Source organism: Punica granatum, chromosome 6 (assembly GCF_007655135.1).
Source record: "Punica granatum isolate Tunisia-2019 chromosome 6, ASM765513v2, whole genome shotgun sequence".
In the NCBI taxonomy this organism is placed as follows: Eukaryota; Viridiplantae; Streptophyta; class Magnoliopsida; order Myrtales; family Lythraceae; genus Punica; species Punica granatum.
In genome coordinates this window covers 7,304,245-7,331,203 of record NC_045132.1, presented here as the reverse complement: position 1 = coordinate 7,331,203, position 26,959 = coordinate 7,304,245, and the positions used below count along the sequence as shown (strand labels likewise).

The window sequence follows — 26,959 nt, the reverse complement described above, 5'->3', positions numbered from 1 at the left end:
GCTAGACTTGCTATTTTGGTCTTTTGCAGTAGACTTCCAACTTCACAGGATGAATAAACCGCAAATAAAGCGATTGAAATTATTTATCTCTCGGTGCTCTGAAACACAAACGTACCATAGAAATCTGCTTCTCTCTTCACACACTCAAATGGAGCTTCATCTTCCCTGCGGAAGTCGGTTTTTTACGTTCGTGTTAGGGTGCGTCTCTTCACTTATCATGGTTGCTCTCTTCTCATGCTCTGTGTGCAGTGCAAACAGAATTCCGGGGAATCACTCCGACCAATTCGCTCTGTTGGAATTCAAGGCCGCGTTACATGATCCCCTCGGTGTTTTGGACTCGTGGAACACCACCATCCATTTCTGTCAGTGGTACGGAGTTGCTTGCGGCAAAAGGCACCAGAGGGTCACATCTTTGGACTTGCAATCGCAAAAGTTGGGAGGAATTATATCCCCCAGTATTGGAAACCTCACATTCCTGAGGGTCCTCAACCTCCAAAACAATAGTTTCCACTTAAGGATTCCTCCCGAAGTTGGTCATCTATATAGACTACGAGTTTTGCTCTTTAATAACAACTCGTTGGATGGACCGATTCCTCCAAGTTTGTCTCGTTGCTTCAATCTCATTACACTTTGCGTCCATGTCAACATGCTTGAAGGGAATTTACCTGCAGAGCTTAGCTCCTTGTCGAAGCTCAAAGAGCTTCGTTTGGACATGAATGCTTTGAGTGGGCCAATCCCTAGTTCTTATGGAAATTTGTCATCTCTCGAGGATCTCCGCGCATCACGAAATGAACTCGTTGGCATGATTCCAGATACATTGGGCAGCTTGCAAAACCTAAAAGTTCTTGCTCTCGGGGATAATAATTTCGTTGGGACCATTCCTGTATCGATATTCAATATCTCATCCCTAGAAGTCCTTGATGTTGCCAAAAACCATCTGGTGGGGAGCTTACCATCAGACTTGGGCTTCACTCTTCCAACCCTCCAATTTCTCTCCTTAGCCGTGAACCATTTCACAGGACCTATTCCCAAATCACTATCCAATTTGTCTGACCTCTCGTTATTTAATATTAATCTAAATAATTTCACTGGGGAGGTTCCATCTTTCCAAAAAATGAATGAGCTTCGTGCTATGGCCATTGGGGACAATCATCTTGGTGGTCGGCAAGTTGGTGATCTCAACTTCCTTTGCACATTGACAAACTCTACAAAGCTAGAGATATTACAGTTTAAAGTCAACAAATTTGAAGGAAACATACCCGAATGCATCTCTAACCTGTCGATAACTCTCCAGCTTTTCTCTTCTTGCGACAACATGATATCCGGAGGCTTACCAGGTACCATTGGCAATCTCATAAACTTAGAATTGTTTGAAGTGGTTGGGAACAACATTTCTGGTAACATTCCTTCTGAAATCGGCAATCTCGCAAGGCTAAAGCAATTGGATCTAAGCTTGAATGAATTCTCTGAAGAAATCCCACACACCGTGGGAAATTTGTCGATGTTGACCTACTTGAATTTGGCAAGCAATAGTCTTCAAGGAGCAATACCTTCATCTCTAAGCAAGTGTCGGAGTTTATTACTTCTCGACCTTGCCGATAACAAACTTAGTGGGGCCATACCTCCTGAAATTATGGAAATCTCATCTTTGTCGATATACGCAGACTTCTCTGGCAATAATCTGACAGGCAAGCTTCCTCTGGAGGTTGGGAATCTGAAAAATCTGGGCGCATTATATCTGGAAGAGAATAGAATCTCTGGAGAAATCCCTGGTAATCTTGGAAGCTGTATAATGATGGAGATTCTTTACATGCAGGACAACCTTTTTGAAGGTTCGATTCCGTCCTCGTTGAGTAACTTAAAAGGGATTCAAGAACTGAACTTATCAAAAAATATGTTGTATGGGCAAATTCCAAAATTCCTTGAGGACCTAAATCTGACGAGTTTAGGTCTCGCATTCAATGAATTTGAGGGCGCAGTGCCAACAGGAGGAGTTTTCAGGAATGCAAGTGCAACCTCTCTCATCGGAAATAAGGATCTCTGCGGGGGCTTGGCTGAATTCCGGCTACCCAAATGCAACACTGAAGAACCGAGGAGGGTGGGGACCATGAGCGTCGTGAGAATTATCATTATTTCCTCAGTTTCAGGCCTTCTAGGACTGCTTTTGATTCTAGTTTTGCTGTATATTCTCTGGTGTAGAAGGCAAAGTAAAACTACTGCGTCCGAGTTTTCGAGAGATGGGCTTTTGAAGGTTTCTTACCAAAGCCTATTGAAAGCAACTAATGGTTTCTCTTCCATAAATTTGATAGGCTCGGGAAGTTTCGGATCAGTGTTCCGAGGTGTTTTTGATTGGAATCAGACGGTTGTTGCCGTGATGGTTCTAAACCTGATGCGGTATGGAGCAGCCAAGAGTTTCATTTCAGAATGCAAGGCCTTGAGAAACATCAGGCACAGGAATCTCGTGAAGGTAATCACTGCATGTTCCGGCACTGATTATCAGGGAAACGATTTCAAGGCCCTGATTTATGAGTTCATGGTGAATGGGAGTTTAGACAGATGGCTACATCCAGTAGTCGAGATGATTGAGACAGAGGAAGAGGCCCCAAGACAGTTAAATCTTCTCCAGAGACTGAACATCACTATAGATGTTGCTTCTGCTTTAGATTATCTCCATAATCATTTTGATGTGCCCATAGTCCACTGTGATCTAAAGCCAAGCAATGTTCTACTGGACGACGAAATGACTGCACATGTTGGCGATTTCGGATTGGTCAGGTTCCTGTCTGCAGAAGCCACAAGGGAGTTAATTGCTGATCCAAGTAGCTCAATCGGAGTGAAAGGATCTATCGGCTATATTGCTCCTGGTAATTAATGAAACTCTTGACTTATGTTGCTTATTATGCCCCCGTTTACACCTGATTTTTACGTGGAGCAGCCCCCTTTTTTATTATCATTTTCCGCAAGAACAAGATGCATTCTCTTCATAGGACAGGGCAATGTTATTTGACCAAATGAAGAATGTTTGATTGCTAAATGCAGAATACGGGGCAGGAGGAGAGGTTTCAACTCATGGGGATGTCTATAGCTATGGGATTCTTGTGCTGGAGATGTTCACAGGGAAGAGGCCAACCGATGAGATGTTCACGGATGGATTGAACCTTCATTCCTTTGCTATTGCAGCATTGCCCGAACAAGTTTCTCAGGTTGTTGATCCCTTCCTGCTTCAGGAAAGTCAAGGCGTGGAAAGCAGTCAGAACAGCGTGAGAGCAAGGAGGCATAGCAACAGACTCCAAAAAGTTCAGGAGTGCTTGGTCTCAATTATCAGGCTAGGAGTTCTTTGTTCCTCCGAGTCACCCGGAGACCGCATGAACATCGCTGATGTCGCAACTGCACTCCGTGTGATTCACAAGGAGCTTCTTGAAAACTGATGTGGGAAAGGATGCGCAGAACTAGGGAGGATATGCGAATTACATTCAAGGAGTCATGCACTTTGTTCTTCACTTGTTCAGATTTTCTTTTCTTAACTTGTCTTGAAGGATGCTGGCATTGCCTTGTGTTCTCTTTAAAATAATGCACCTCCTTCCCGTAATAAAATGGACACAGTTGCAGGTATTTCAAATGCGGATCTTCTTGTCATTATTCATGAACCGATAAAATCTTTTGAGGTTGAAACCTTTACTCAATTTTATCTTTATGTACTAGCAGAGCAGGCAGAGAAAATTAGTTAGGAAGAGAAAACTAAGGTCCGAATGTGGTTAATTTTATTTTTATGTATTGGCATCTTGTCTAGGACATGACTTTATATATTTGGGCAATTGAATGATCGGTTATGCATCTAATCTCCAGCCGCCCACACCCTGATCAAGGTCACCCGAATGGTCTAAGATGGCTGGCGAACTCGATTGGGGGCCGGTGGCTGGCAAGGGTGCCCCCACACCCTTTTCCGATCCCAACTGAATTTTTCAAAACTTTATTTTATTCCTTTTAGATTCCACAAGTTGCAATATGTGTAAAGTTCATAAACATCCGTGACGTCAGCTTTCCATTCATTTTTTCTATCAATATAGACGGAGTGTTATGCTGTAAAAGTTCTTTCTTTTTATGTATCGTATGGTAAAATTGAATCGGTTTGTGCTATAGCATGAAAAGTTGGACAAACCTACTGTATAGTAGAATTTTTCCTATTATGTACACTATCCATTTTGGAGAGATAAATATTACCTGTGGGCATTTTCTTTTATTATTCTTGCAGTTCTTTAACTTGATATATATTTATCGAATATGTCATTGTTTTTTTAAATATTATATTATCTATATATTATATAATGGAAATCTTTGATGTCCCATGAAAGTTATTTCAACTGTGATTTTACCAAATTACTCTCAACAGTTGTAATTATATCAATATCAAAAAGAAAAAAAACATTTTAAATGTACGGACAAAAGGCCATTATTCCTATTATTTAGTTCTCTTTTTCATTTCATTTTTATTTTAATGTGCGTTTCTTCTTTACTCAAAAAGTTTCAATATAATCTATGTATAATTATAAAAGTCAGGACAATGCGTCAGTAAAAATCACAAGGACAAAGCATGGTTTTCGTTGTGTGACCTTTCATTTTACTACTAATAAAGGCAAGACAAGTGATACAATATTATATTGTCATCTCACTTTAGAAACTAAAAGAATTAAAGGAGATGAGTCATATATTTACTTTTATTATCATCACTGTTGCCGTCGCCATCGCCATCGTCATCACATGAAGAGGTTTTAGCAAAAGAGATGAGGGAATTGGGTCAAGTAGAGCGGTGGATGAGAATTTTTTTGGTGTGGCGTGACTATTTGCTTTTTGCTCATAGTAAAATTGAGAATGAGTAGAGATTTTTCAATCTTTTATGTTCGACGAGATTTGTGAAGGCAATATATATGAGTGAAACCGTACTAGAATTCTAATTGAGAGTGGGAGCCGTTTATCTTGATAAAGGGAAGAATAACAAGCTTCAACATATTGGGATATCTCATTGGCACTTTTCAATATGCTGGTATTGAATGTTCATTGAAATTGTTTATAGATATTGCAAGATATCTTTTTTTCATTGGAATAAAGTTTTTTTTGCATGCTCTAATATATTTTACAATTTCCTACGCAAGTTTGATCGTTCATAGAAGGTAGAGGAAAGACCAATAATACGAACAACTTAAATAAAAGTTTTTCCACAAGAACGTCCATATATTATATTAATATTATGATTTACATGATTCGAACAAACATCATTTTATTTCTAACTAGATCTTCATTTATCTTCATTTTGGAAAAATAACTGACGTAATTAGTTATTTATATTTCCTCTATTTTTTGTCCCTAATTTTTTTTTATCCCCATAGAGATCATTAAGGATATATTTTTTGTTGACTATTATTTTTGAACTTATTATCTATTTTTTTTTCAAAACTAAATGTGCTATGCATCGCATCCCAATTGGGCCCATTTGTCTATATGTATAAAGTTGAATATATGTAATAAATAGTTGCGTAATTGTAATTGTAATTATATATAAGTAGGATTGAATTGGACTAAATTAATATAAATGCATATAATTTCAGAGTTTCAAATAAAAATACTAAATAATTTTAATATATATTCATAAGCATGTTTTCAAAACTTAAGCTAATTACAAAATTACCCTAAAAACTTCCATACTGATATCTGAGACACACAGATATATATATATATATATATATAGAGTTGAATACAGTGTAAGAAATAGTGTCATAATTGTAAATATGTGCAAATAGGATTATGTAGGATTAAATTAATAATAAATGCATGTAAATTAAAAGTTTATAAATAAAAATACAATAATTTTAATATATATGCATAAATATGCTTAGACGTGAAATATTTTAATTTTAAATTTTTAAAGTTTAAAATAATTACAAAATTATCCTTATAATTTGACTACCAATTTTTGACCGAATTTTATATAGAGTTGAATACAATGTAATAAATAGTGTCAAAATTGTAAATATATTAAATTAACAATAAATGCAAATAAATTAAGAGTTCAAAAATTAGGTACTCATTAATTTTAATATATATACATAAATATGTTTGGAAGTAAAATATTATAATTTTAATATATCCTCAAAACATGGCATAGTAATTTTTGACCGAATTTGAGAAATGATAATTTTGAAAAAGTTACATTAGTACTCCTTCTCTAATACAATAATAATATATGAATTAAATCACAATTCTTTACAATACTTAGATATAATTATTAATATTACATACTATAGAAAAAAGAACTAACTTTTTGCAATTTGAGTAAAATAATTAAAGTTTGAATATGAAATGTGATTTCCCGTAAAAAAAATAATGGTATGTGATATGGATAAATATTAGAAAATAAAAAAAGATTAATAAGGTTCAATTAAAAAATAATTAGATTGTGTTATAATTAATTAATATATATCGGTAAAAATGCTTTTCCGTAAAAAAATAATGGTATGCGATATATATAAATATTGGAAAATAAAAAAGATTAGTAATGCTTAAGTAAGAATCTGATTTACATAATAATGATATTGTAATTATAATTAATTATACATATATATATATATCAGTAATGAAGAAGAATTTGCTATTAGAAATTACTTCCCAAAGAAGTATGAGAGAATGATTACGAAAATTTGAAAATAAAAATTTTAAAAGTCAAAGTACATATTAATAAAGAAACCTAGAAGGACACCTCATCAAGAGATAAGGGTTCACGAAAAAGACTTACATAGGACGTGTTCGCCAATCAAATTGGAAGCTCTCGTGAAAATAGTCTAAACACTAGCCCGATAACTTGTCATTGCATGGGAAATTTGGTGTAATATAAAGCCAAATTTTGTTTTAAAAAGATTATAATTAATAAGATTAAAAGCACGGAGAGAATATATTATTTTACCTTATAATTAAAATTAATAAATTTAATTTAAAAAAATATTCTATTTAAAAAAATTGTTACTCAAATTAATTCTATGGATATCCTTTACGATTCTCGAGTAAAGTTTTTAAATTTTAATAAAGAATCTTAATTATAAATTAATATTTACAAAAAATATGGACTAACTAGAAATGATTTGTTGAACTTAATTCAACCAAAAAATATGGCAAAATATGTCTAATGGAACTATAAGGATAGTCGTTGGGTAGCTAAGGGTTTTATGGTTGAATTTATATAGAACATCTATCTTACACGTTTCAGCTCTTATATATCATAATGATTACATGATATATAGACTAATTAGTTCGGGCCGGAATTTTCATTCACAAATAACTCTTTATTGTTTTTTTTTTTTTGGTAGTAGAAGCTTTTTTTGTCTTCAATGAAATCATGAGATAAACTCTGCCTAATTGTTGAAACCAATCCCAATTTTTTTGCTGTCTTGACCTTGCATTTGCCGCTGAAACACATCATGGTAATGTTAGTTTTAGGTAGGACTCAAAATGAACCGGAATTCATAAAGAGAATGAACTTTAGAAAGCGAGTTCCAGATACAGCAGAGATTAATCGAGCGACAGCAAACGATTTTCTGCAATTCAACATGTAGGGGGATCTTCTATCATTTCATCACGATTCCACTTCCAACAATGAAGCACCCACTGAGATGAGCTACTTTTTGAGAATACATCATAATCCTCGAATAATTGTTTTTTATTCCTTTCCCCCGACTTTCATTACTAAAACCAAATTGTTTGGATAGGTAACTGTTTTCCCAAATCCAGATATCAACCGGACATTGTCTTATTTGCATAAGGGTACTCTGTCAACTTTGATCTTCCCCATATCGCAACCCGCAAGACCAACAAGCTCCAAGAACGATGAAAATAGAAAAACACAAAAATCACAGAACTATGAAACATGCATATTCCCGAGAATCATGCTTTTGTAACAGTGTAACGTCACCATCATATGATCGAGATGCAAACTCACTGTGATAGACTCTTCCCAAGAGCGACCAAAACAGAGATCACGTATAGAAGAAAACTACCTTCAGTATGCAAGTCAGAGCCGAATGCCTATTATGCCGTTTTAAATCCCATTGTATCCAAAAATTAATTGGAACGAGCATCAACAGAAGAACCTCATCTTGCAGCATCAATCACAGAAAAGGTTGATGTTCTCTTCCCCTCTTTGCCCAATGATAACTTGTGAACTATGACACTAGAACTCTGCAATGTTACTTGCTACTGGAATAGCACAGACAGATCGAGGAATCCTTGGAGATGTCACTGTAGTTAGTTCTGCTTTACTATGACCAGGCACTCTTTCAAGAAACCCTCAATCACCGATAAATACTGTTCTGGGAAAGTTCTGAAGTGATCCACATGGGGAGATGTCCTGAAGTTAAACGAGAAAACTCTTCTTCCCATACTCCTCTGGGCTTCCATCTGCAACTCGATTGATTGGGAGGGAACCACCTTATCGGCTGTACTGTAAAGGTAAAGTTGAGGACACAAGGGTTGATTCTTTAAGAGGATATTGACAATATTTTCCAGCTTCCTGCAGAGTGTAAGCATTTATAATAATAAATTGACCATTTAATTAACATCCACTGTAAAAAAGTTTCATCCTTGCATTGGTGTAACTATAAGATTTTACCTTTCCACATCAGGTAACTTTAGCACGTAAGAGAACAGCTTCTCCAGAGATGAAAGAAGAGTGCTTTCAATCATTGACATTTCATTTCCTTGCATTTTCATTAAGTTAACATCATCTTCAAACTCTTGAGAGTTTTTGGGGTCCGTAGCAGGGCTCGCTGAAGAACTCTGTTTTTTCAACAAAGCTGCTGAAAACCCAGCTGCCCAGACCTTCCAAGGTTAAAGAAATTTAGTCCTAAACAGCTATCACATAATGGTAGTTAAGGCAGAAATTGAATCATTACTCATTGCAGCCGATCAATGAGATGTCACACCTAATCTATATAATAATCGTGGGCTCGAAATTCATGAGTGAGATCACTGACATTGAAAATAGCATTTCATCTAACATCAGGATAATGATCTGATGAATAAATTCATACTTTACACCTCGATTATTTCTCCATTTTTCCAGTAGTCCGTCATTTCTGTAGGCAATCCTTATAAGTGACAAACCAGTTTGTGAACATCAATGGCTTAGTAGCTTAATCTCAACTGTAAAAACTTGATTTCTGGTCATAAAATGAAGTTGAAAGCAGAAAACGGCAAACTGATGGCAGCTAACCATCCTACATACCTTAAGGAAGCTCAGAAAAAGTAATGAATGTTCAAATAGAATGCAATTGGAATAGACAAGCTTCCAGAACACAACAAAAGAACAAGATGCAATTTAGAAAACTATAAAAACTTAGCTTCCACCCAGATTGCTGTAAATGCTTGTGGATTCCATGCAAAAATTCAATCAGTTTTCCTGTAAAATTATTCCTCTTGAATTGAACCACTATCAAATGGGAAACATCAACAAGTGGTCAATGAGAAACAACTACCTACAAATCTCATCACAATACAGAGATATAGAAACTGAAATGCAGATGAGCAATTTGTCACCTTAGGATTCAACGGGTCACCTCCCCCAGAATCAACAACACACCCTTTAATCTTCTCCAACAAATCCTGCCTGCCCTGCAACCTCTCAAGAAAGGAACCATAGCTGCAGAAGGCGGAAATAATCAGCCTACCCGTGTCACCAAAGAGCACGTAAAAAAGCACATGGAACATGTTCAAAGTCTTGCTTATTGAAACCGAAGAAAATGTCTGGAAAACGAGTTTTCGAGCCAATTCTAATTCTCCAACTAATTATTCTGTAGTTTTCCAGCAAGAAATGAGTTCAATAAGGAAAATTTTCTTGGAATCAGCCTACTTGGGTAAATGGATTCAGCTGACTTTCACTCAAAACAGTTGCAACACCCTATATCGCCATTTAACTTCTTTATCGAGTGATCCAGCAACCTTTGGCTTTGGTTGATAAACTTCTCCAACCCTCTTAACTTATAGAAACATTAAAGAGACAAAGTAACGATGTTCGAATCCCACAATGACAACTAATTCTCGTACAATTTCTCTGTATATGCATAAACATTGCCAAGAAACAACCAGTCCAGCAAAAGCAGAGCCCGAAAACATTTCCCAGAAAGTCACAAACTTGAGTTTGATCAAACAATTGGACTCGAACCTACACAAGCCAACCCGTGTTGCTGAAGCTGTGGAAGAGCAAGCCGCGCTCCCTCCCGTCGTCTTCTCGCCCAGACACCCACGACACCAATTCCTCCGTGAGACCCCGAATCCTGTTCTCAACCCTAACACCCAAATCGAACCAGAGCAGCTCTCTGACTCCCACCACGAACGTCACCGCATTGAACCCCCTCGAGTTGTACCACTCAATGTACCTCCTCAAGTGCTTCTCCCTCGCCCCGAGCCAACCCAGTAGGACCACCGTGACCTCACAGTCCTTCCGGTGGCCCCAGAGAGGCGGGGTCGAGCCGCTGCCGGGGAACGGAGCTCGGTGCCAGCTCAAATGGGCGGTTTCCGAAGTGGGGGTGAATGGGTACGAGCTGCTGTCGTGATTGAATGACGAGGTGATGGGGGTTGAGAGGTGAGAGGCGGAGAGGGATAGAGGGAAGAATATGGAGGGTCTTGGGCTTGGGGTCTGGGAGAGGGAGAGGATGCGGGGCGGATGTGGGACGGCGGCGGTTCGGCGGCTGAGGGAGGGGGTGCTGTGGAGGAGGAGGAGGCGGCGGTTGAGGACGGAGGGGCCGAGGATTCTGACAGGACCCTCCATTGATGGAGGTGTTAGAAGGGGATTTCAAGAACCAGAGTGTATGCTGTGCTGGGAATATATAAAGTCAGCGGAGATCATTCCTTCGGCCACTCACTCCGGCAATGTCGCCGTCTTCAGTCTCATCTGCCCGAGAAAATATATGAAAGTGAAAAAAATTTGCAAAATGCCTCCTAATCTATACGAGATTAGGCACTTTACCCCCTATGATCAATTTTCCAGTCAAAATGAGCCCCGTGCCACGCACATGACATTTTTTTTTCTTTTTAAGGTAGATCATTTACATTTACTCGAGGAATAGGTTGTTCACCGAGTTACTGGTGCGACATTTGAACCTTGACGGGAGTGCAGAATACCACACACACGACTACTTAATCGCCGAGCCAAACTCTCATATTAAAAGAAGAGTTTCTTTTTCACCCATCATCCACAATTTTTCTTACTGAACGACATAACATGTCTTTGACTCTCAATTATGCGTAAAACTAGTCAAATAGGCCGCGTTTTACGCGGGCGTTAGCATTATTATACTTTGGTTAATATATCAATACACTGCAAAATAATATATCAATGCATTAGGATTCAAACTATTTACTCCAAAATTGGGCTCTTGTCATTAATTTGCTTCAACTAGTCATTTCACCCGCGCGTTGTACGAAATTATTATTCGTGAGAGATTAGAGCCTTTAAAATATTAATTAATTTATAGTTATAGAATTTATTCATTTATAATAGTCAAGATAATGATGAACATAAAATATTAAATTCATCACATTAAATTTGCTCCATTAAATACTTTATTTACATAAAAAAAATTATTCAATGAAAAAGAATCAAGTTATATATTTTAAAAATAAGATTACATAAATCTGATGGACAAAATTATTTTAATTAAAATTAAGGTAATTAATTAAATTATTTTAGCTTCTAAGCAAATTTTTAATGTCGAAATTATATAAGTTATTTCGATTTGTATCTTTTATAAAATAATAATCAATCACAGAATTTAAACATTGTAACATTAAGGTTGCGTTTGGTTTCATAGTAGGATTTTAAAATCAGATTTTGATTTTGATTTTGAGTGATATAAATGGGGCCCACCTTTGACTTTGTATGTGTTATGTTGTTTTGTTGTGGAAAAAAGTGGTATAAATGGGGCCCACTCTTTGACTTTGTATGAGTTATTTTGTTTTGTAGTAAGTAGAGTTAAGTTAGAATTGTGATTTTAAAATACCATCTTGAAACCAAACAGGCACTAAGTAATTTTAATAAAAATAAATGTATTCCATTCATTTTGAAAGAATAATTTTCAATATCAAAATTGTAGAATATATTTCGATTATGAAAGAATCCATGACGATGGGCGAGAGCTTGAATGGATAGTTGGGTTTTTCATCTGACGACCCTCTCTTTCCCTTTCTCGGTACATCTCGTAGAATACCAAGGCAGAGTACCGAGCTCTAGTAGACATTAGCTTCCATGGCTCAGAAGGCTCCTAGTAGATATGAGAGCCATCATTACGAGGCCACGATAGTCTAATGTGATAACCAGAGTTATACAAATTGCCCATAATGATATCTTTCAGGAACGTATCAAATATATTGAGACGAACAGTCATTTCATTCCCGAGCATATTTTAAGTGGATTGGCTCATCTCAATTTATTCATTCACGATAGCAAACCTGTGGATATTTTCACCAAGTCTCATCCTCCAGGACACGTGTCCGCAGTCCAGTTCGCAAACCCATGATGTGCACCCACTTGATTTTGAGAAGGGATGTGAATATATATTTATAGGATAGTCTAGATACGTTCTTGTAATCTAGATAGATAGATACCGTAAAATATTCATGTCTTTCCTATTCTATTCTGAGGCTCGATCTATTAATTGGCCTCCTCTTGTACCGTATTCATTATCCCTTAATATACAGAAATTGCCAACATTTATTGTTATTTGTCAAATATTCAAGATATTCTTGGTCGCTATTGCCCAAACATGGAGGAGATCATTCGGTGCGGATTTTTTTTTTTTTCTAATGAGAAGTTTCCTGAAAAATAAGCCCTAGATAGAAAATGATTGAATTTGGAAGATAAATGTGGTACCTAAAGCGTGTCACTTCTTCTGGTCATATATAGCCTCACAGTCATATATATGCTTATCCAAAATATGCATTTTGTTACCCAGTTGTGTAGTATTCGAACCATTTACTCCTACACTAGTATAGTGGCCCGCGTGATGCAGCGGGTCTCTAAAAAAGTTCTCAATCAACAATATTTTCATATAATGAAAGTACAAGAAATTATATTAGTAACATTGAAAAGCATAAAATATTAACAAATTAATATCGCATTACTTATTTTAAAATTGATATGACGCACAAAATTTGAAATTGTCATAGTTTAACAAACGTATAGACGTGGAGGAAAAGAAATGAGAAACTTAATTAGATAATATGATAAGAAAAGTATAAAAAGGCAAAAGTTTAATGAAATATTAAAGATAGTGACTAAATAACATCTACATAAAAATTAGGATAGTATATATATGTTAGAGATATAATAATTTTATAAAGATTAAAATATTAATTCATATCTATTTGTAATATGTATTAGCATATAACTCTAGCTAATTCCTCTTCATTAAGTATCTGCATTTTACATATTACCGTTATAGCTTATCCTTACTATAATATTATTTTTTCATTAGATGCAATATATTCATTTGACCCCGGTACCTTTTTGACATATAATATCATGTTAGGATGTACTGAAATATTATGAAGATACTTTTATTTAGTATAAAAAAGCAAAAAGTATATGGGGTGCATTATGGTGTTGGAAAGATGCTCCATATAATAATAAGGGAAATTAACTTAAAATGGTCTATAGTTTACCCGTTTTGTCAAATCTATCATATATTTTTTTGTCAAATCTATCACATGGTCTACTTTTTGCGTCAAATCTATCCCGACGTTATCTTTTCCGTCGACGTCTAACGGTCGTGCTGACGTGATGCCCACGTGGCAAGTGTGGCCCACTATCTCTCAACGTGTCACGTCAGTACGGCCGTTAGATGTCGGCGGAAAAGATAACACCGGGATAGATTTGATGCAAAAAATAAACCATGGGATATATTTGACCAAAAAAAAACATATGATAGATTTGACAAAACGGTAAACCATGGGCCATTTTAGATAAAAATCCCTAATAATAATATAACAAATCAATAGATACAAAATATTATAATTACTGTAATTTTTAATAGTAAAAATTAAATTGAAAATATCAATATTAATCTTATCTCAAAAAGTATAGGTGAATGCAAAGAAAAGATCAAAATCCATCTTAATAGTATATGGAATGAATATAAAAAGGCACAAATGAATAAATAAATAAAAGCTTATTTGGAAAAAAAATCCTTGTTTGAATCAATTTAAAAATCATCACTGAGAATCATGTTAATTGTAAGTGGTATTTGAAATTCATTTAAAGCATCTCACGACCACGACGAACCCAAGTGATGATTCCCAATAGGCTGGAGTAACATTGCATTTAACCGAAAAAATTAGGATATTTCCAATGTCACGTTTAAAAATCATCATTGAAGACCCCACTAATTGTAAGTGGTATTCGAATTCATTTAAAACATCTCGCTATGATGACCAATCCAAGCGAGGATTTTCAATAGGTTAGATTAACCTTACATTTAATCGAAAAAAATTAGGATATTTCGATAAAAACTACTTAAATTCCGATGGTGACTTGAAATAAAACTTTTTATATTTAGGTAAATAAATTGTTAAAAATTATAATATATATATATATAAGCCTTATATGATATTATAAACTAATATAAAAAAATCAAAAATACAAAAGCCAAAAATTTGATAGTCCGACACATGGCCATGATAAACAAGAGATTTAGTATATTAAGATTGCACGAGAAAAATTACAACTCTCAAAGGATTCGGTTACGAAAAATAAGCCTCCAACAACTAAACTGCTTTCTAGACAGACTTCTTGTTATAAATGTTGGGGATCCCCTCCAGAAAAATAAATAAATAAATAAAAATAGAGGCTAAAAATAGTTGCAAACTGAATATTTCTCACCGCATAATTAGAACCAAAACTTTGCCAAATTTGATGTCCCACGAAAACTGAAACCAAATATTTCTCCAAAATTAGCGTACGATGGTATTATATAAAATCAAACATCTACGTAGAGAAAACCAAAATAAAGAAAATGGAGGAAGACTTGCGAAAAATTAATTAGCCATGGCTATGGTCAAACTTCCAACACGCTTATGCCCCTGCATCTTCTTCTTCGTCCTCCTCTGTGCGGCCACGCTTCAACAGGTTGAGGCGGGTCGATATGTGGACTATGGAATCTTGAATCCATGCAAGCGACCAGGTGGGCCGCATAAGGGCTGCCATCCAAACCCGAAAGCGCCTATGGTGCGGGCAAATCCGTACACCCGTGGTTGCACTAAATCAACACATTGTCGTTACACAGACTAATCACACATCTCTACTATTGATCCACCATATTTTATTATCATACAGAAAAGAACGTATTTCCATTACTTGTAAGGTTACTGAAAATAAATTAGAAGTTACGTTAAATATATAGTTCCTTTGGAATATAAGTCTACACTAAACATAGTTTTCCAAGATCTCATGTGGTCTGTTTGTATTAAATTTCCATTGGGCTTACATGGGTTCGGGTCCATTTTCACTTAAAAGCTCAAACTAATAAGTGATGGTACCCAAACCATATATTAACCCATGTATTTTCTTTTTCTTTTCCGATGTGGGATTTATCCCATTTTACTCCTCAACACCCGCCCTCACGTGCAACATGTGGTCTATTTCTACCTACACGTTGTCACGTGCCCTTAAACACACACCCTCAACAATTGACCTCGAGCCGGGCTCATCTTCCGTGCTCGGGCGAGGGGGGACACTAACACGAGGCGCACTCTTGGCTGCACTCGGACATACTGGGCCTGGCGTGGTGTGAGTCTATGCGCATACGCGCGTAGGCATGTGGAAGTATAACTCGCTCTGATACCATATTAAATTTTCATTGGGATTACATGGGCTCGGGTCCATTTCCACTTAAAAGCTCAAGCTGATAAGTGATGGTACCCAAACCATATATTAACCCATGTATTTTCCTTTTCTTTTCTAATGTGGGATTTATCCCATTTTACTCCTCAACAGTTTGGGAACTCAAATTATGCAAACCCTCTCGATATTTTACCTTCAGTACAATATGTTGCTTCCGCAGTCTCTAACTCCTCTGCTGCTCTTATATTTAGTTTTATACAAATCTCAATAAAATTATAGAGAAAATAATTATATATTTCATTATCGCATATAGATCAATATATGAGTCTTGTTAGATTTAACAATATTCATAAGATCTATAAAGGAAGGGGGGAATTGGGGGGTGTGGGGGGAGGGGTTATAATATATTTGTGTGATAGTTGGACAGCAAGGGTCCTACTAGCGATGGTTTTGGATATGACTGCTTTCTCCTTCCCTTTCTAGGAAAATCTTGGACGGGATGTTTGGTGCTCTTAGCGGCATTCACCTTGACTTGGAGGATCATTCACTGCGGAAATTCTTTTTCTAGTTAGAAGTTTCTTGACAAATTAAAGAGAAGACTTTCGTTTTGGTCTCTGAAAGATCACTTTGCCATTGTTTTGGTCCTTCAAAGATTTTTGCCACAATTTTCGTCCCTTAATCTCCATTCCATCTATTGTTTTACTCATGCCATCTTCTATGTGTGCAAAATTTGACGGAAATCTCATTTGGAGTATGAGCTGGATGTAACTCCGTTAAAACGTGAATTTTTTAATTGGTTCTTGCACCGCACACCCCCGAAAACGCACCATTTTGCTGCCCTTCTCGTACAATTGCCCAATTTTGCTGCCCTTCTCATTGTTCCCTCCCTTCTTATCAGAAATCCCCAATTTGAAGCCCCAACAATCGGCACCCCCAGCTTGAAACCTTAATGCTCAATTAGCACTCATTTGTAGAAGAAGGAAAAAGTTCGATGTTGGGGCTCAATTGCCACTCCAATTACAGTTCAATTGCAAAGGAAAGAGATGAAAGAACGCAAATCAAGCATGAGCTGCCACTCCAATTACAGTTCGAGAATCTCCGGAGCTGGGTCGATTCTTTGTTATTGTGGGCGAAGAACACGTCGAATGATATCCAAGACCATTGCAAATCCTGATCGACCATTTTATAGGTATTCTTTATGGAAGGATGAAGCACATGCCTGCGGGTATTTCGGGTGAGAAGACCAACTTCATAAAACTTCAAGAATATCTCAAGATCAAAGGAATGTGATGTTGATAAAAAGCAAGATTGTGGAGTGTGAGATTCAACTGAAGAAGCTGGCTCGGCTGTGATGGATTTTGACCATTGTAATGGATTTGTTAGTTGTAAGGATTGTTATGGGTGGTTTTTCAGCTTAGGAATAGAATGATTCTGAGCTTGGATTATGGGTTGTTTTTTTGTAGGCTTTCACCTTGAAATATGTTGGTAATTTGGTTGTGTTTTAGAGGAATGAGTTGGAAATTTTTGCAATTTACTGCCCATCTCTGTATGTGTATGCAACTTATTTCGTGTAAGTAATGAACATTGGTTGTGTATTTATGGGTGGTAATGAACTTTCTTTGAAAATTTTAGCAAGTTCTTGTCCATATGTATTAGCAGGTTCTTGGCCATTTGTTTTACAAGATGTTGCTGGTAATGAATTTAGGAGCACACCTAATTTTAGAGGAATGAGTTGGAAATTTTTGCAATTTATTGTTCGTCTCCATCTATATATGCAACTATTTCGTGATGGTTTTTATACCATATGCACCAAAATGGAGTCCATACGACAATTAAAAAAAAAAAAAGAGGAACCGAAAGCCATAAAGGATGAATTACGCCATATAGCATATACCTTATCATATATAACATTTGCCAATATTCAAAGTCACCAAAATGGTGGCGAAAATGCAGGTATGGTCCAAATTGGTTCTCAAAAGCCAATGGCCACAAATAACTTATCTTTTCAGTACAAACGTCTCAAAAATACTTCCAAAAATGACATATCTTCAAACAAAATGATTCATAGCTTTGACTACCTAGCGCTCCAACCCCTGAAATTACTTCTTTGGCTTTCTTGAAACCTTTTTAGACTTGTTTGCTGGCTTGTTAGGTCCACTTGGTGTTGAATCAACATGAACAATAAAGGTGCAACAAGTCAACTACTGACACATTGATGGTGACATTCATTGCAAAGTTCAAGTACATAATCTAACTAACTCCATCATTTAACCAAAACACACCAGCACAAGTACATCATTTCACCAAAACACGCTAGCACAAATGGACCTAAGAGCAAAAACCCACATGCACAAGAATATTATGAACTAACATTGTTGGTGCAATTGAGTGCGAGTCTGAGATGGTAGGTTGAGGTATATTTGAGACATGATATGTGATTGTTCAACCATGCTTGATGTCATTCCCTATAAGTAATAGTTAGTCAATTTAATAGACCAACAATAAAAAATATGACAATTATGAGTTAAAGTCAGTATACCTGCACTTCAAGTCCTATAAGCTGAGTCTTAGAGGGCAAAGCTAATGCACTTGGGCTGGTATCAGTCATAGCTTTCTTCCTTTGCTTATCTTTCATAATTGTACCCTTACATGTCTTCACATTGTGTCCTTTCCCACCACACCTTCCACATTCTATTTGTTTGTACTTTCTTTTAGACTTATATGGGTTTTGAGGCACATCATTGACCTTGGACCTTTTCTTTTTTTGAATGACCACTACCCTTGCCAAATCTTGGAGCCTCAATAGGTTCTAGACCAAGCTTCATCTATTGATCTTCACCTCTTATTGGAGCATTATATGGAGCATAAATCTTTTCCCATGTTGCCTTTGAACATAAATGATCGACGTACTTCTCTGTATCAATGCCAACAAACTGCATACATGCTACTGCATACTTACAAGGGATTCCACACAAATCTCACTCGCTACATGAATTGGTGGACATCTTCAAATCAACAACATGCTAATGGTTGTTGCTGTATATATGTTGGACCTGAAACCTTGCAAGGTCAGTGTGTCTCCAGCCCGAAGAGCATGCCATTTGTGACTATCTTTCTTTGCTATTTCTAACTTTGACTGGGTAGTCGGTGTGATTAGACCTCGGTATCTTGTAATCTGATTCCTACTATAGTTTATCTTTCTCATCAAATATAACATAATCCCCTCTAACAATGTGATGATAGGTTTTCCTCGATACTTCACAATAGCAGCATTGAACTGCTCAGACGAGTTATTGCACAAGCTCTTATTCTTGATATGTGATTTGAATGCTGCCCTGGTCCAATTATGCTTATCCAACAAGCCTAGGTATTTATAAGCTTCATCACTAATATATCTAAACTCCTTAAAATGCCTTTCAAACTCTCCCATGGTGTTTGATCTAGCACATTGCCATAGCTTTTTTCTAAGATCAATACGGTTCTCGTTTTTTCAAATATTTGCTTCCAGATGTTTAACACATAACCTGTAAATTGAGTATGGCCATAATTCCTTAATTGTCTCCCTAAGGCCCTGTCAAAGAAAACATAAAGAGTAATAGTTAGATCCATACTCAAAGATATAGAAAATGAAACTGCAATATGAACCAAAAGACAATCACCTTTTGCATGTCTAATATAAACTCATAACCTTGGATCTTCAATGTATTCAAATAGCCTTCTCAAGAACCAACTCCTAGTGTCCTTAGTCTCATGTTCCACAATTGCATATGCTATTTATATAGAAGGAATTGTTAGGGTCCTAAGTGACAGCAACTAATAGAGTGCTTCCATAGTAGCCTATCAAGAAGCATCCATCTAACCCTATGAGTGGTCTGCACCCAGCTCGAAATCCCCTCTTACTTGCATCAAAGCATATGTATATCTTATCAAATACAAGAGGGAAGCTCGAGTTTGGTCTGTCAAGTCCAATTATTGCATTGGAACCAGGGTTGCTTGCTCTAATCTCTCCACAATAATCTCTTAATCTGGCATATTGCTTCCGTTCACAGCCTTCAACAAGCTTTCTTGAAATGCGCAAGGCATTGTATATCTTCTACTCACTTTAATGGAGAATAAATAAGATAAATATTTATATGCATCCCTTGCAGTCATGTTAGGCATCATTCTCAGTTGTTGTACCAGCTTTTGAACAATCATTTATTGTCTGCTTGTTTATTCTGCAACTTCCTAGAGCAGTTGTGATTGGGAATCAACTTTTTTCAGTTGAAAAGCCCCATAAGGTTCTACCTAAGGACAAAATGCCTCTCACACACAACCAGGTGGACACTTGAATCTACAGATGATCTTATCATTCTTCTTCATAACCACTTCCCTCCCAATTGAAATTGTGTAATTTTTCATAGCCTCTTTGAAAACTTGCAAGTTAGAAAATAACATATCCAATTGAAGCTGCATTTAACCATATTCTGCATTCTGGTTAAAATATGCAAGCCTCTTATCACATTCTTCATCATCACTTCCCTTCAAACTTTCTAAATCTTCAAAATAATACTTAGTTTCCTCTATAAATTCATCAACAACTTGTTGAGATAGTTCTTCCCTTGCTATTTTCTTCACTACATTGTAAGCTCTCCATTTAGGTCTTCTCACACAAGAAGATTCAGCCTTGTTAGTTCATTCTCCACCTTTTTCCCTTGCTTCTTCCACTACTTCTTAAACTGCAACTTCCCCTGCAACTTCCTCTGATGCACCCCCTCTAGCTTTCCCTACATCATCATCATCATCATCAATAGAGTCGTCATCTTCATCTCCATCATATAAATCATCCTCATTAAACTCATCAAACCATCCTCATATCCATCATACTCAAACTATCATGCATCTTCATCTTGTTCTTCATCTTCACCTTCACCGTCATTATCATCTTCATCAGAAACTTCAAAATGCAGAACCTCAGTAGCTTTATCTACAAGTGCTATAACAATAGTCTCCTCTTTATTTTGGATGAAGTAGAACTCGATTTCTCTCACATTTCTAGCAGATGGATACAATATGTGAGCATCTTGGTCTGTTTGAAAATTCATCAGCCCTTCATGCACTTCTAACCCGATAACCAACTAGAACATCTTCTTTGGTTTCTTATATTCGTGCTTAACATATAAGTCCTCAATATTTGGATATGATATCTATCAATATCTACCCTCCCCCATACATCAATTTCTCCACCGACATATTGCACGCCGAGTTCAGAGACTAACTCACCCCCATGGTGAAAAATCAATGTGTGCAAGTCATCATTCATAATTTGTACATGTATTAAAAAAATAGCCATATTGCTCTGTCAATACTATGTGTTGTTTTAATATTGAAAAAATTAACAATGAGCCACAAAAAAGACCATAAGAAAGGACCACAAAGAAACAACAACAAAGAGTAACGACATCATTGGATCACATCGAAACAGTAACAATAAAGAGGAACCAAAAGCAGACAACAATTAGATGTTTCAAATTGCCATTCGACAACATTTGCTTCCATAATGGTATGGAACAACAACCAAAGTCGGCTTTTTGCCAGTCCCAAATATTCCAATTGCACTTCTGCAACAAAAAGTGAAAAGAGAAGGGATCTTGACTGACCGATTGGCAGGGAGCAAAACGAAATCTAGAGCAAATTACTTGGATCAAGTATATTACCTTCACAATTGCAATTTCCACCTCTTCAATGTGCAATTAACAGAACTTGTCTGCCTAATTTCAACAAACCTAAATCAAATTATAGAACGATTTCATCATTTAGGGCTCTCTGTTTGTCCTAAAACCCTAAACGACAACGTTTGTGGCTTAATTTTGGTGCGAATGGATGAACTTGTTCGATCTTAGGGCGAGCAAGTAGGCAAGGAAGAGAACGACGCCATTCAAGCCAATTGGGGGGGAGGGGGCGGTTAACAGAGTTAAGTCCAACTCATACGCCACATGGGATTTCCGTAAAATTTTGCACGCGTAGAAGACGACATGCCTAAAACAATAGACGGACTGGAGATTAAGGGACGAAAATAGTAGCAAAAATCTTTAAGGGACCAAAACAATGGCAAAGTGATCTTTTAGGGACCAAAACCAAAGTGAAAAATGATTTAATTTGGAAGATAAATATTGTATTTATTTATTTTTGCCAGATAAATGTGGTACCCAGAGTGTGTCACTTTCTTGTGGTCTTGTTAGCCTTTTATATATGTGATAGTTCGAGATTGGACTTTGTCATCTCGCTGATGAGTATTCGAACAATGTACTCCTCAATTGAGCAATTAAAGATAAATTACCTTGAAGCCACATTTAGTAGGCCAGATAAAGATGGGAATAAGATTTTTGAACCCCAAACCTATACTTAATAATGAGGGGACAGGAATTAGGATTGGGATTTTCCACAATATAAATATTAAGTGGGTTTAGGTGGATTGGGATAATATTTTGAAACCAAAAAAATAAAAATACCCTTATTACTGTCTTTAACTTACCAAAATTGCCAATGAACTCATGAAGAAGAGAGAGGGGCGGCGGTGGCATAACATAGCCTTTTACCGCCCCAAGTGAGGTGGTCAACAGCCTCATGGGTCACTAGCAACCTCACCTGAGGTAGTGGTGGCTGACGTCAATTCACCATTTGCCACAAAGTCGTCCCTCAAGAGAGAGAAGGAAAAGAAATTGGGGTTGTGATAGCTGTCTCCAGCGACCATAGCTGCAATAACGTCGCCGGTGGTCACAGAGATCAACGACAACCTTGATTAGGGCAATGGTGGTTGTCGTCGGGTTAGCCTGCCTCGGCAAGGTCGCCGGTGACCTAACAGTTTGTCGGCAACCCTCATCGAGAAGGTGGAAGCTCATATCAAGTCGTTGCCTCGCCTTCCTCAATTTGTCCTTCCTTGCATTACTTGCTTGCTTGCTCAGTGCTTATTTTTCAATTTTTAGTATTTTCAAAATTTATTTTATTTTTGAAATTTAAAAATATTTATTTTAATGTAAATACTGGTCATTTCATGTAAATTTTCTAATTCTAAACCTAAATCTACGACAAACATAAGATTGAGATACTCAAAATCATTAGGACTAAAATTCCCATCTAATCCCCACGATATCTTGTCTGAAGCCCGAAAATCGAGCATCGATTAATTGTACAAAACTCGTGAGCATAATTTTAAAAGCAATTTTTGTTTTATTTGTCTTTTTCAACTACGACTAACCTGTAGCTAGTTACCCATACATATCTCTTTGGCTAGTATGTTATGCATCTTAAGTATTTGACATAACGAGCGTTATTAAGTTTATAGGTCATTTAACCTTCATTCCATTAGGATTCAAACTATTTACTCCAAATATGGGCTCTTGCCATTAATTTACTTTAACTAATCATTTCACCCGCGCATTATACGTGATTGTTATTTGTGAGAGAAAATTTGTATATTTAATTATACAGAGCCTTTAAATATATTAATTAATTTATAGTTATAAAATTAATTCTTTGATAATCGTCAATATAATGTTGAACATAAAATATTAAATTCATCGTATTTGATTTGCTATATTAAATACTTTATTAACATAAAAATACCAAATTATTCACTGAAAAAAAATCAATTTATATATTTTAAAAATAATATTACTAAAATCTGATAAACAAAATTATTTTAATTAAAATTAATAATTAATTAAATTCTTTTAGTTTATAAGAAAATTTTTTATTTTCAATATCGAAATTGTAGAAGTTATTTTTATTTGCATCTTTTATAAAAGGGGTATTTACCTAAAATGACCCATCGTTTGTCCGTTTTGTCAAATCTCTCCTATGTTTTTTTTGTCAAATCTATCATATGCTTTACTTTTTGCATTAAATCTATCCCGGCGTTATCTTTTCCGTCGACATCTAACGGCGTGCTGACGTGGCGCCTACGTGGCAAGTGTGGCCCACTATCTCTCCACGTGCCACGTCAGCACGACCATTAGATGTGGACGAAAAAGATAATGCCGGGATAGATTTTATACAAAAAGTAAACCATATGATAGATTTGACAAAAAAAACATAGGATATATTTGACAAAACGGACAAATCATAGGCCATTTTAGGTAAAAATCCCTTTATAAAATAATAAAGCAATCGTAGAATTTAAACGTTGCAACTTTAAATAATGGTAGTTTGTTTTGCTCTAGGAATCTCATTCCTAGCATCAACCCTAATGTTTGGCATTCTCTCTTTTGGAATTGTGTAAAGTCCATTCCTATTACAAGCCTTGTAATCGGTAGGTCTGAAATCACCATAGGTAGTTTTGACATCATGAGAATAAGCTTATCTGTTGGACCCAACATTATGAGGGTATGTCGGCTCAAATGGTCTAAATTAAAGGTCTGCACCACCAAAATAGAATGAGGCAGAATGATTTGGCAAAATGCTCCCTCTACTGCCACTATTCCTAAATGAAGCCTCTAGCTCTCTCGGAGCAAATTTCGAGCAGTGAACTCGGCGACTGTTGACTGTAGGACCATTATTACTAGAATTTCCTATCCTTTGAGGGGGATATGAAGCACTAACAGACCTGGGATCGAACATAGGTTCTTTCCCCCTAGCCATTGAGTTTTGCCCAACAGTGGGTTGTCCAAAGCCTTGCTGGGCAATTTCTCTAGTTAAATTAGCTAGCGCTTCATTTAGATCTGATCTAATCTGACCCCACCTATTTAGGATGTGATCATTGAATGAACGTGTCGCAACACATTTTGCATCTCATCTTGAGAAATACTCTTCTCTTGCAAGATACTTTGATAAGTTTGATCATACATAGATTTATATTTTTCTAGTAAATCTCGTATTTCATTATGTGGAACCGATGATTCAGTCCGCGGCGCGGGTTATCGCTAGACTGTTTTGCTCGGTGACAAGGTGAAATTTCAACATCAACCTGGGGAATGGATCCTCGAGGAGCTTGTTTTGACTGAAGGTCAACCCTTAGTTGAGAAACAGTAAGGTAATTCTCCGGTTCTTTTTCACTATCAAGGTTAACAAGGACATTGGTTCCCCAATCTATAGTTAAGGCTACAGTCTCCTGCGGTCCGAGGGGATTAATGTGATCCTCCTATTACATGCCTGAGCTACGATTGTGCTTTCTAGGTGGCATCTCTCTAAAGACTTAAAGATTTACCTCCCATTGTGATTGCTAGAAAAACTGTTTCCGGATTTTAATAGACTAGAGAATGCAGTTTCTAATTTTTCAATTTTTTTGGAACAATAAAAAAACTTATTTCCTGTCCAAACCTTACGGATTCTTTTAAGTAATGCTTTGCGTCCAAGAACTTTGTGACGATAGAGAGACACACAATTGCAAAGCAATTAAACGAGAATGGATTGCAATTTTCAATAACAATATGGAGATTACAATTAGAATATCAAAAGACAATAGACTCAAAATAAAGTTACATAGTATGGCCTACTCTGCTTTCCATCGACAAAGATAGTTTAGGCTCTGAAAACCTTGACTCAAGCTTGTCCAAGTTCAAAGATTTGGAAGAATTGTGACCAAGTGAGATGCTTGAAAGCAAACACCGTGGGATGGTCACAACCTTCTTGAACCATGACTGATGGAATCGTGATCGTATCATTGAGAAATACTCTGCAACCATAGACTTTGAACCTGAATCGTTGAGGGATAAACCCTATCACTACAAGTTATGTTATCTGCATTACTCTAATCCTAAGATAAGACGGAAGATGCTCCCGAGCTGAGCTCAGCTTAGCTGCAATATGTCGATAGTTGTATGTTGAGTTGCGTTAGTCCCAGGAGATCAACTGGAATTTATAGGCCTTCAAGCTCTCATTGTTGTTATGTTGGTTTCCTCTAAGGTGGAGATTGTGTGCAAAGTGGTTGAAACAAACTTCCTTACTGATTATGAAAAGTCTTTGTATGCTTCCCACTCCAAGCAAATATGTTAATAACCGTTTGGGTCATGTCTACCACGCACATTTTCCACGTGTTCTTATCCTTGAGGTGTCATTTTCTCATCTTTATCCACTCAAAATTCTCGCCAGATTGCTCTTCTCTAACTTAGAATAATTTGGTCGAATGTGCCATTCGGTCACCCCTTACTCGTAGATGGCTCGACCGAGCATATCATTCGGCCCATCTTCAAAATGCAGCGTATCATCCCTCTATGCTGGACGACACGGGGTGCTCAAGTCATGAACCTATTGGTTATTGCAAAGAAGTCCATGACTTTTATTTATTACACTAGTGACCCCGTATGTGTTGACCCATTATATTCATGTCACATGGCATGGGGTGGAAAACTTGGCAACAGATAGATACTGTAAAATATACTTTTCTTTCCTATTCTATCTCTGAGGCTCGATCTATAAATTGGCCTCCTCTTGTACCGTATCATTATCCCTTAATATACAGAAATTGCCAACATGTATTCTTATTTGTCAAATATTCAAGGTATTCTTAGCCGCTTTTACCCAAACACGGAGGAGATCATTCGATGAGGAATTATTTTATTATTATTATTTTTTTTTTTTTCTAATGAGAAGTTTCTTGGCGAATAAGTCCTAGATCGAAAATAATTGAATTTGGTGGATAAATGAGGTACCTAAAATGTGTCACTTCTTCTGGTCATGTATAGCCACACAATCACCTATATGCTAATCCAAGGTGTGACTTCGTTACCTAGTTGAGTAGAATTTGAACCATTTACTCCTACATCGCGTGAGAACTATTACAGCTGTCAAAGGATTCGAGTACAAAAGATAATCCTCCAACAACTAAACTGCTTTCTAGACAGACTTCTTGTCATAAATGTTGGGGATCCCCTCCAGAAAAAAAAATGTGAGTAGTTGCAAACTGAATATTTCTCACCGCGTAATTAGAACCAAAATTTTGCCAAATTTGATGTCCCACGAAAACTGAAACCGAATATTTCTCCAAAATTAGCGTACGATGGTATTATATAAAATCAAACATCTATGCAAAGAAACCCAAAATAAAGAAAAGAGAGGGACACTAGCGAAAAATTAATTAGCCATGGCTATGGTCAAACTTCCAAC

The 26,959-nt window shown here is 36.5% G+C and overlaps 2 protein-coding genes across 2 annotated transcripts; one reads left to right on the top strand and one right to left on the bottom strand.

The window, feature by feature from the left end:
• The first annotated feature begins 217 nt into the window (after positions 1–217).
• Positions 218–3,428, top strand: LOC116212109 (probable LRR receptor-like serine/threonine-protein kinase At3g47570). Its single transcript, XM_031546689.1, has 2 exons — positions 218–2,864; positions 3,040–3,428. Exons 1-2 carry the CDS (start codon positions 218–220, stop codon positions 3,426–3,428), a joined length of 3,036 nt encoding a protein of 1,011 aa, XP_031402549.1.
• A 4,261-nt stretch (positions 3,429–7,689) lies between these two features.
• On the bottom strand, positions 7,690–10,931 carry LOC116211900 (transmembrane protein 53). The gene is made up of 4 exons (XM_031546439.1): positions 10,209–10,931; positions 9,580–9,682; positions 8,654–8,862; positions 7,690–8,554 (listed from the first exon to the last, which is right to left on the bottom strand). Exons 1-4 carry the CDS (start codon positions 10,808–10,810, stop codon positions 8,290–8,292), a joined length of 1,179 nt encoding a protein of 392 aa, XP_031402299.1. The 5' UTR covers positions 10,811–10,931; the 3' UTR covers positions 7,690–8,289.
• Positions 10,932–26,959: the final 16,028 nt, after the last annotated feature.